The 11,543-nt window shown below is 50.2% G+C and overlaps 1 protein-coding gene across 1 annotated transcript in view; it reads right to left on the bottom strand.

Annotated features, from left to right (window-relative positions):
• Positions 1 to 2,292: 2,292 nt before the first annotated feature.
• Positions 2,293 to 11,543, bottom strand: part of GSE1 (Gse1 coiled-coil protein) — a 106,142-nt gene continuing 96,891 nt past the window's right edge. The window contains exons 12-16 of the mRNA XM_082862380.1: positions 10,974 to 11,087; positions 9,807 to 10,172; positions 7,837 to 8,115; positions 4,374 to 4,477; positions 2,293 to 3,682 (exon numbers count right to left, since the gene is read on the bottom strand). Of these exons, the coding sequence (XP_082718506.1) occupies positions 3,548 to 3,682; positions 4,374 to 4,477; positions 7,837 to 8,115; positions 9,807 to 10,172; positions 10,974 to 11,087 (998 nt within the window). The 3' untranslated portion in view covers positions 2,293 to 3,547. The remainder of the gene's footprint in view (positions 3,683 to 4,373; positions 4,478 to 7,836; positions 8,116 to 9,806; positions 10,173 to 10,973; positions 11,088 to 11,543) is intronic.

Raw genomic sequence — 11,543 nt, forward strand, 5'->3', positions numbered from 1 at the left:
AACACGACTGATTGATTAGCATGGTCTTCCTCGGGTCAAGGTAGAGTTACGGAGTTAAGGTTAAGCGCTGGATCAGAAGGTTGGGGACAGGCTACTGCAAGTAGTAAAGTTGATAGTGTGGTTACTTGGAAGAGGACAGGGCTGCTGCGAAGTGGCTAATCCACGCTGTACGATGAACAGCATCGCGGTGCTGACCATCTCCATCTGGTGGCAGGTCCCTGGAACTTGCTACACTTTAAGCCGTGGCCCAGAGGGAAAGGGGGTATGCGATCTAATGTTGGAGATGTGACAGCATGGTGAGCTACTTGACGAAACACCATCCCACATACAAACTTAAGACTTCCTGTTAGAATACTTTAATGCTTCGCTACTTTGCTGAAGGTGTCGGCTCCTTTTAATATTCTTTGAGTTTCCCTGAGGGTGTATAATCTATGAGCATGTATGCCAATTAAGTGTTTTGTTTCCTTTAGAATATAGACTACACTGTTGAAGAGCCTATCTTGGTCACTTATCTGAGATAATGGATTAAGATTACGATATTTCACATCAGTTTGGCTTGTTTCTACGTGTGGCGCCAAGTTTGGGGGAAAGCTCTGGGTTGTTGCTAACGATCTGATTAAATGCAGAACCACACGACTCACTTTTGGAAGGGATCCCATCCTGCACGGGTTTAGCGAAACCCCCTTCAGAGGGCAGACAGCAGCCGTCTCTCCCAGGTGCCGTGGGAAGACACAGGTCGTGAAGGACTGTTCACAAAAGTACTGACACAGAAGTTGCATGATCAGTTCTAGAGCAAATGTGGTGCACTTCTGAACTTTGTCTTTCAAACTCAGTGTGAAACAGCTGAACAGAAAGCTTCAGGGATTCCGTATTTCTCTGTCAGTTTTTAAGCCCAAACTGAAAAGAGGCTCTGATGCTACCATGCTCTTTCAGAATAAGTGTTTTCAGATTATAAAACTAATTACTAAATGGAACAAAAAACCCCCCAAGATTGGGTACTATGTCTCAGTGGTGCAGAGACATAGTACCCAATCTTTTGTTTTCAAAAGACACTTTGTTTCCTTTTTCTTAGTTTATTCATGTTGCCTTATGGGTTTGTATTTATATTCTGATTGTCCTATTACTTCTTGAGCCTTAGAATATTCAGAGACCCTCACAGGTCGGTGGGAGTATGGGGAAGCAGAGTGATGGAGCAGCTCAGAGGCGGGGCAGGGGGGAGGCAGGCAGTTCTAGCTCAGTGACACAGCTGCACCCCTGGGCAGGTGTCCCTTGTGTGCCGCGTCCTCCTCCCCAAAAGCAAAACAGCCGCAGACACAGGCGCTCCCCTCAGGTGGTAACAGGATGGGGCTGTGCACGTTATCAGATCTACTCATCCCTTTGCTTTTTGGCCAGGACCCCTACCAGAGCCGAGGAGCAAGGCATCCAGACATTTTCTACTACGGAGTTAGGACTGGGGGGAAGCGTTAAGATGTAGTAACCTTAGGCCTTCAGAGCCAGCAAGCAGATTTTAGGTAGAGAAATTCAGTGACGTTTTGCCCTGATCGTTGGCAGTGGGGCTCCCTCTAAACACCTGTCGCCACCTGTGGCACATGGCGCTCTGTGTCTTTGCAGGGGAGGAGGCCCCGGAAGAGCCCTTAGTTCTCGTCAAGTCGCTTCTGTAGAGAGAAAAGCACTTGCTGACTGCTGCTAACACTGGCGGCACTTTTCGTCTGAGTTTGCTAATAACTGGAAGATTCTTGGCAGATATACAGAGCAAACTGTGTGGGAACAGATAAAGTGACACGACGCCATCTGCCAGCAAGCTGTTCCGCGCAGCTGAGGTCTGGGGCCGAGGGCGTGGCCACTTCCTGAAGGTCAGCCAGCCCTTCCCGGGGCCCGGGGCGCGATGCTCGGGTCCCCTTCCCCTTTCCCCTCCCCCCTCCCCCCTCCCCCGGGCAGACCAACCACCACTACTGGCTGCTTTGGCCTCTGGTTCAGGCCCACTTGGGCAAGAGATGCCTTCCTGATCTAGATTTCACGCTGCCTGAACCTGCCTCATCCCCGTTCCTAGCCGCTCCTGTGGTTGGCACAGCAAGTCAGTCCAAGAAGAGAAGTTCTGCGCAGACATTGTTCACCCTACTTGCAGGCTGGTACAAAGCCTTTGCATCTAAATAAATAAACCCTATACAGTTTCTACTTTGCACCTGCGCAGACTGCCGTAAGACACCTCAGCATCCTGTCCCAGCAGCCGCTCCCTTCCTCAAAGGCTCTTAACGAAGCCCATGTGCGCCTGCGTGCGTGAAGGTGCACACACAGCGTCCACCTGGCTCCCACTGGAGCCCGCCCCTCCTCGCTTCATAGCATGGGCTGTGGTGAACTGGCTGCTGTCCGGAGCAGGGGCGGGGCGCGAGAGGAAGTGAGGCGTAACCATGGCTTTCTACATCATCACTCTGGTGCAACTCAAAAATGAAGTGATCGCATAGGCGCCAGTGGTAAGCTCTTTACTTTTCTTCTTCTTTAATTTTTTTAAAAACACTTCAATATCTTAATGTCCTGACCAGCAGCAGTACAAACACTAAAAAGCAAGGATTTTTTTTTTTGCCCAGAAAAACAAAACAGAAACAAACAAAACCCCCAAACAAGAAAAACGAACAACAAAAATCCCTCCAAACCACATATTAAAAATGGCAGGCTTTTTTATAACAATAATTAAAGTAATAAAAACATACAAAACTTTGTTTTTTTAATATATATACACAGTACAAGGCTGAAGCACCTTTGACTTTCCTCTCAAAAATTTACGTTTGTATGAAAACACCCCTACCGCAGTAACAATCTGGTGGGTGTGAATAAATGTGTACACAGAGCTCTGTACATTTTCCCCCGTGAAGTAATAGAAAGGTACCTTCAGTTTGTTGATTCGCTTTTTATCTTTAGGTAAGGTAAGAGCTTTTCTGGGGAAAAGCCTTATGGGTAAGGCTTCAGCACTGTTGCTTTGTGTGCTCCTAGGACCTGTTGCTTTGAAGAAAATTTTGCAGAAAAAGTAACTGAAATAATAAGCCCTTTACTTAAAAATGCACCCCACCTCCCTTCCACTGAAGGTAGGTCTCAGTCCCGGGGAGGACTGAGACCGGCCACCACCCCCTGCAGCCAGAACCACCTGGGTTCTCGAGGCCTAGTCACATGGCAACCAAGACAGAACACCGACGGTCCGGTCCAGTCCTACACACCCAGGGGCTAGAAACGATTGGATTTTAGTGTTGGTAATGGAGCCTTTCATCTTCAGATTAAAAAATCATGACGTGGGGAAAGAGTAAAACTGCCTTTAAAAAGAAAAAACTGGGTGTTCTACAGGGGTTGCTCGCTGAATTACAAAGGCGATTCAATTGCATTGAAGTCAAGGCGAGTTCGTTCTTTCTTCTGGAGCCTGGAATCCTCTGCTTCATGCATGTGGCACATTCTCATTTCTTTAAGCTTCAAACCTCCCAGTGAAAAATATTAAATATTCAAGGTAATAAAATAGATAATATTTCTATACTATAGGTTCGGCCTAGTGCAAGGGAAACCGTCACCTAGGATATCCCTTAAAGTAACCTCTAGGCCAATGCATTGCAGGCAACGCAAGGCACTTCCGTAAGTGATCCAGTTCTGCCTGGAGTCGCTCCCTTTCTGAAACAATCTTCTGTTTCTGGCTCCTCAACTCCTGGAGAGAGAGGGAGAGAGAGAGAGAGAGAGAGAGAAATTCACGTAAAGCACTCATTTCACGCGGTAAGGAAACGTGTGTGTGGAACGCATGAATGTGCTGGAGGCCAACCTTCAGCACTCAGAACCAGCTCTGACCGTCCCCGAGGTTTCGGATTCTTACAGTACCTGTGCTCGCTCATAGCAACAGGGTCTCCTGCCGTCTCAGCTTCAACGCTGAGATTTGAAAAAATTAGTCCTGCCGCTATAAAACTTACGTCCTGCTGCTTCAGGACTGGCCAAGACATAAGACCCGATCTGAGACAAGCCCCCATCCCGGGGACGGGAGGAAGCACAGCCGCAGCAGGGCTGAGCCTGGCTGCGGGGGGAGTCCGACTAGCGCTTCAAGAGCTTTCCTCCCTCCATCTTCCTGAGCAAATCACAGGAGGGGGAGGCTTGACACAGGCAATATATATACACAGCATCGTCACCCTTCCAGGATCAATAGTCTGCAAATGAATGACGCTTCCCTCCTTAGGCCGAGACTGTTTTCATCTCTCAAGGGCACAATTTCCCTTCAAAACTTGTCTGTATGGGTGCTCTTGAACCCAGACTCGAAAGGCTGAACAAAAATAAGCATTATGTGTTTAAGAAAACCCCCCCAGGAGCCGATTTTCATTCCTTTCCCCCACGTGTGGTGCCCTGGGACTCACCGCCATGCTGTGGGAGAGCTGCTCGGCCGTGAGACTGAGGCTGTAGTGCTGGGCCTCCAGCCGCCTGCACTGCGTCTGTAACACCTGCCGCTCTAGATTTTGCTCTGAAAAGACAAGTGATGCTGACACATTTCCTGTATGCAGGGGCCACAGGCCTGGCGAGTGTTCCCCTCTCTCTAGAGCCGCCAGCAAAGTCCTCTCCTTCGGACCACACTGCTCCCAGCCCTTCCATCATGCTGGTAAGTACATTAAGTATCACTAAAGTAAATCCAACCCAGTGGAATGAGAACCAAGGATCTAGCTAGCATTGAAAGGCAGTTTTAAGGGATACGGGTTAGGAAGTAATTAAGGATAAATGTATAGCCTTAAAATGCATTTTTCAAAAAGAAAGGTAAGAGTTAGATATGAAAACTTTTAAGCTGTTAAAAATTTATAGTTTTAAAGTAAAATCTCTGCCTTTCCAAAAGATACTGAGCCTGGTTTTAACAGGAGAGTGACTTCAAACCATCAAGAACAAATCCCTGCTTTAACAGTCTCTTCAATAAGAAGTGGACAGCTACATGTGAAAGAATGAAATTTAGAACACTCCCTGACACAAAAAAAATTAATCCATTTTGAGTTTAAGACCTAAATGTAAGACCAGATACCATAACACTCTCAGAGGAAAACAGAACTCTCTGACATAAACTACAGCAAGATCTTTTTTGATCCACCTCCTAGAGTAATGAAAATAAAAAACAAATGGGACTGAATTTAAAACTCAAAGGTTTTACACAGCAGTGGAAACTATACACAAAATGACAAGACAGCGCACAGAGCGGGAGAATATATTTGCAATAATCAGACCCACAAGGGATTGGTCTCCAAAATATACAAACAGCTCCTGCAGCTCAATATCAAAAAAAAGACCCAATAAAAAAAAAAGGGCAGAAGAGCTAAACAGACATTTCTCCAGAGAAGACATAGAGATGGCCAAAAAGCACACGAGAAGATGCTCAACATCACTAATTATTAGAGAAATGCAAATCAAAACTACAACGAGGTACCACCTCACGCTGGTCAGAATGGCCATCATCAAAAAATCTACAAACAATAAATGCTGGAGAGGGTGTGGAGAAAAGGGAACCCTCCTGTATAAGCTGGTGCAGCCACGATGGACAAGAGTACGGAGGATCCTCAGAAAACTAAAAAAAGAATTACCATAAGATCCAGCAATCCCACTCCTGGGCACGAAACTAACACACTGTAAATCAACTCTACTCCAATAAAAAAAAAAAAAAAAAAAGAAATCCCTCCTTTACATGAAGTGTTTCAGAGAGTGGAAGCCAGGGAAGGCTACCTGACTGATTTTATAGAAGCTAGAACAATCATGATAGCAGGGTAAAGTACAATAAAATCAATCTAATACCAATTAAGAATATAAATTAAAAATCTTAGAAGTACTACCAAATCAAATTCAGCAAGGAGTAAACAAGCAACATCAGAAAACATCAAGAGGTGAAAAACAAGGTTGTCATCTCAGTAAATCTACAAAATGCATTAGTTGACTTTCAACAACCACACACCAGAAAACTCAGCAGCAACTTACTGGAGCGCTTGTAAAGTTTCACAGAAAAGAGCCCCACGGGTGTCCCTGTTCAACAGTCTACAAATGATCCTAGGCGATGCAGCATGACAAGAAAAAGGAAATGTATACAAAATTCATAAAGGAAAGAATGAAACTTTTTATTGGCAGGCCTGATCATCTATGATCATCGAAGGAATAAGGCACGACAAACATCCCCAGTGACAACTGATACCTACAGTTAGATCTAATAATAAAAGGAAAGTCAGCCGCTCACGGAGCAAAAATGATGTAACGCCATATTCATAGGTGGGATAACATCGCCATCAAAGATGGCCATTTTCCCCAACTCTATCAATTCAGTGTACCTGGAAATCTAAGAGTTTTTTTGGGTGGAACAAAAAAGGCGATCCTAAAATTCACCAGGGAAAGCCAAGGGCCAAGAACAGCTGAGCTGTCAGAAGTCAGGGTGAGTTACTCCAGACAATGGGGAGCTGCAAAGCTACGGCAGTGACACAGGGACAGGCCAGGAGAGCCCCCCCAGAGACGGGCCTGGGCACGTGGGGGGTACACTGCCTGCCAGGAGCACACCCCATGGGGAAGAGGGTACCCCATAAACCTCCAGGATAACTGGTTGTCTGGGTGGGGAAGAAGGGTTACACGTCTACCTTACTCCATCCACAGAAATGAATGCATTCTACGCATAAGAAAAGCAGAACTTGAAGACTTAGAAGGAAATGCATTTGTTACCATGTCCGTGGGGTAGGGAAGGAATTCCAACAAGGCACCAAAAAATAAACCCAGAAAAGATGGATACGTTTCACTGTGTTAAAATAAAAAGGAATGCTGTTAACACATATCCTTCCGGATATATATGAACTTAATAAATCCAAAACGAGGGTTTCATTTGAAGGAGAAAAGGAAACAACGTAGGAGTTGATACTATACATAAAATAGGGTAAACAACAAGGTCCTACTATATATAGCACAGGGACTATATTCAATGTCCTGTGATAAACCCATAATGGAAAAGAACTGAATGTGTAACCAAATCCCTGCTACACACCTGAAAATAACACAACACTGTAAATCAACTATACACGTCAATAAAAAGTAAATAAAATGTAGGAGTTGACACTGGCATTCCTTTTGATTGTGCTTGGCGTGTTTTAAAATATTTGAAAGGATCATGATATTCATGATAAAAATTAAGACTCCTGTATGATATGGTAATAAACAGAATCTGGGGTTGGCACTGGCCTGGGTTTTGACATGCTGGTGGCCAACAAGGGTTCGCCTCCTGTACAAAGCTCTAGCCCAGGAGGACCACCGAGCATGTGGGGGACACCACCACGTCGCCCAGATGCTGCACACTTGAGCAGCCTGGCCATGTGGGGCTCGGCTAAATGAAGCAACTTTGCACTTTCCAGGACCCCCGGACGTAGCCACAAGCGTCAGGACTGATACAGTGTTTAGAAGTGTTTAGATACAGTGTTAGAAACACTGATACAGTGTTTAGAAGAGCAATGGAAGACAGCAGAGGGCGAGCAGGCCCAGGTTTGCGCTGTCATGCTGAGTGGGGACGGGTGCCTGGTGCCTAAATTCCTCCAGTGAGGATGGCCTCACGTTTGTCCGTGAGGAACTGCCCCTGTAAGCCAGCCCGGGCACCCACGGAAGCCCGAGGAACGGTTCTGGAAATAGGTGAAACGGCTGACGGAGCGTACCTTCCGGTGTTTCTGCCCAGTTGTGGCCCAGGGACCCTGAGAACCCTGAGAGCTAGTGCCATGACCTAGTCCCCAGCCCGGCGACAAAATCTGGTGCTGACTGGCCTGTTACGCTTTCCTTCCCTGCCTTTCCCGGGCCCCTCGCCTGGGCCTGCCTCCCGCTCCCCCTGCGTACCTTCTACGTGTTCCTGGTAAGCTTCAAAGATGGCCTCGATCCCATGCCACTTGCGCTTCGGGGGGTCCTCATCGTCGTCCTCTCCATCGTCGTCCTCCTCCTCCTCTGAGTCCGGGTCCACCTCCTGTGCCAGGGGGCCCTTCCTCCCGGCGGGGGGCTCCTGCTGCCCGTCACGCTGGGGCAGAGGCAGCCGGCTGGAGGACCGCAGCTCGGGGATGTTGTAGTGGACAGAGGTGTCGATGCTGTGGTTCTGCTCTGCACACAGCGCAGCTGCGCTTCCTGGGGAAGAGAAGACGGCTCATCACAGGGCCCATGGGGACCTGTGCTGGGGGCAGGCGATGGAGTCAGCGTGACTGAGGTCTCACCGCGCACAAGACGAAGCATGGTGAGGCCTGTGCCCTTCGGAGACCGAAGACGGCACCATCAGGAGGGCTGAAAAGAGCCGTAAAGACGGCAGCAGGCAGAGCAACTAAGCCCGTGCGCCACAACTACTGAGCCTGCGCCCTACAGCCCACAAGCCACAACTACTGAGCCCGCACGCCTAGAGCCCGTGCCCTGCAACAAGAGAACCCACTGCAATGACAAGCCCGCGCACCGCAACGAAGAGTGGCCCCCACACGCCGCAACTAGAGAAAGCCCGTGTGCAGCAACGAAGACCCAGTGCAGCCATAAATAAATAAGACAGCAGCAGGCCTAGATTCAGTTAATCGCACCACGGGTACGAGCTCAGCTGTGTTAGGCCCTGAGCTTCGGACGTCGTGTTCTGTGAAACTGTGGGTTTGAGCTTGGTCTACAGTGGGCCCTCAGTAAGTATCTGCCCCTGCTCGTCAGGAAATGCAGGCGCTCCAGTCCCTGAACACACCCCGTGCCCTGCCGGCTACCAGGAGGCTGCTAACTGGCGGGGGCCTGTGTAGACAAGGTCCGCTCTGCCTTGTGGCCCTGCTGCTGGTGGTCTAACAGGCGCAAAGGTCCTCCCCGCGTGGACAGCAGCCTCGGGCAGTCAGTGGACCGGTACGGCCCAAACTGTCAGGGGCTGGGTGACTTTAAAGTCCGGACAAAACAGGTGTAACATCAGGGAATGGTTGAAATGAGGCAGGAAAAATGTGTCCTCAGGCCACCGAAAAGCCTCTGTGGGTGTGTCTTAGCCGGGGGGGGGGGGGTGGGGGGGGGCGGCACAGAGGGGTTTGATCTAGTCACACAGTCAAAACGTTTCCTTCTGGAAAAATACGGTTCAAGTAAATTCACATCAAACTTCAAACTTCCCATAAAGCGCTCCTCCTGCCTTGGAGAGTTGTTTTCAAAGGTCACTGCGAAAACCACTGCCCTTTGCTTTGAGTATCATTTCATCTCTGCTGACAGCAGTAATTTACCTGAAGGATACTGACGTCAGAGCTGTATGTCTAATAGTCAGCTCTTCTAGGTTGCAGGAGTAAAATTTCTTTTATACTTTCTTCTGGCTACTGGAGCGTACAGAAATTTATTTTACACTCAGTAGTGATTTAATCACTGAGGATTCTTTTCTAATCAAGGGGAATGAAATGTACTGACCCCTATTCTCTGACCTGCAGTGATTCCCACCAAAATGTCCAAGGGGCATGAATCTGGGGGCTCACACATGGGGCTGGAGCAACCAGTGTGTCACACAAAGTGCTCGCTGGGTCTAGTTATCAAAGGACAGGGAGCTTTCCAGGTGAGTCTGTAGGGGAAGCTGGGAAGTCATTCAGCTGTAGAAGGCATGGATCCTGTTTTTGCTGAAAAGGCTCCTCGAAGGGCCTTATTAAATGCAGACGGCCTCTCTTGCTAAGCTTCCCTGACGTGTGGACCACGAAGCAGCAGCACCCGGGCACCCGCTCCAAGCGGTGTGCTCTCAGGCCCCACCCTGGACCCGCAGAGGCAAAGCCCGCCTGTACCGCCAGGTGCCTCACACACCCCGAGCGGCGCTCCTCAACAAAGCCAGGCGGCCCCGTTACCTCTGTGCTTCTGCAGGGCTTTCTGGGTGGACTGCAGGACGGACTCGTGGAACTGATGCGCGAACTCTTCCGCCACGAAGGGCTCCCACGGCTTGCTCTTCCCGTTGATGCCGTGGGACAGCGGCACGGGGATGTCCTTGGGCGCGGGGCCCCGGATGTAGTGGAGCATGCTCAGGCTCTTCCTGCCCCCAGGGGTCTCGCTCGGCCTGGCTTTCTCGCCGCTGGCGGGGGCTGGCTCCGGGACTCGCTCCTGGGGCCGGAGCTGTTCCAGTCTCCCAGGCTCCGTGGCCTTCTGGGTGTCAGACAAGGAAGCAGTGATACCCACAGGCTTCTCCGTATCCAGAGAGGCTTGCTGCGTGGCTGGTTCTTTTAGAGACAGAAAGTGAGGAACACGTTAAGACCTGCAAATGGGAACGGGCCAACCCTGATGTCTAGAGCTTACACTGAATGAAGACCTAGGACAAAGGACCCGGACTCCGGAGCCATTTAATTAAAGGTCAGTGTGCATTGTGTGGTCTGAGACGGGGTGTGTTTAGCAGCAAGGCCATCCTTGAGAGGTGCCCCAGGAGGGCATCTGAGAGGCAGAAGAAGAATCTGAAGGAGAAGCAAGTCACTTCCAGTCATCCAAAAGGCAGGAAGTTACGTAGCCCGACCCGACCGGAAAGATCCAGTTAAGAGCTGAGAACAGGGCCAGACCAACAAGATTTCCTGCTCCGTCAGCAGGACAGTGCAGGAGAGTCAGAGCCACAAAAAGAGAGAGACAGAAGGTGTGAAAGCAGGTACTGGAGGGGCCTGCAAGGCAGAAAAAGCGAGACAAAGACGCCGGGAGGAGGGCGGAGGGCGGATGGACGGGAGCACAGAGCCCAAGCAGCAGGCGCTGAGACCCGGGCCACCGCTGGGCGGACGGACGGCGGCGGCCAGAGCCACGCCGACCACTGGGCACAGTCTGCCGCAGCGGGACCCTCCCCCTGCACCCTCAGAGCCCCGACTGCCAAGGCTCGCGCTGCGGCCGCGGAGATCCTTCCCACCACGCAGGAAGCTTGAGAGAGAGATGGAGAGAAAGCAGCACACGCTGTGTCCAGGAGGAAGACGACCTGGGGTGGTGGCCTCTGACCCTGGGCAGCCCCCGGGACAGTCCCGGGCGGTGGCGGATGGGGCTGGCCTTACCGCTCAGGGACCCAGCAGGACTGTCCCTCGGAGAGTTCCTGAGCGGGTCTGCCACCGCTGCTGACAGCGCCCTCTGCTTCATGGCCTGGAGCAGCTCAACAAGCCTCTCTTTGTCTATGAGAAAAGCAGCCCGAGATTAACAAGAGGATCGTGTCACTCCTGGGAGGGAAGGAGAGCAGGAGTCCAAGCCCAGGCCGCGACCGGCAGGCGCGAGTCCTTTAGAACGAGAAACACGAAGCCACGGGGACAGGCTAGGTTTAGAGGAAGAAACTGCACTTTACAGCGAGCCCAGATTCCTCTCAGCTTTTACTACATGACATTTCAGGTGTGTCCGAGAACAGCTGTGTGTGTGCAGTGAATGACTGGTACCTGCGAGCTTCTGGGAACGAATTCTTATTTAAAAGAGAAAAAAGTTGGCTCCGACACAGGAAGCAACCCCGAAGAGCCCCACAGAACCCTGGGAAGCACAGGCTGCTTCCTGACACAGTCTCCTCCCCGCCGCCTGCCACGCGAGTGCGAATCCCATGACGGCTGCCGTTTAGGGAAAAGGGACACTGACCCGGTGACATC

This window comes from Leucopleurus acutus (genome assembly GCF_964270905.1).
Source record: "Leucopleurus acutus genome assembly, chromosome: 20".
NCBI classification, from domain to species: Eukaryota; Metazoa; Chordata; class Mammalia; order Artiodactyla; family Delphinidae; genus Leucopleurus; species Leucopleurus acutus.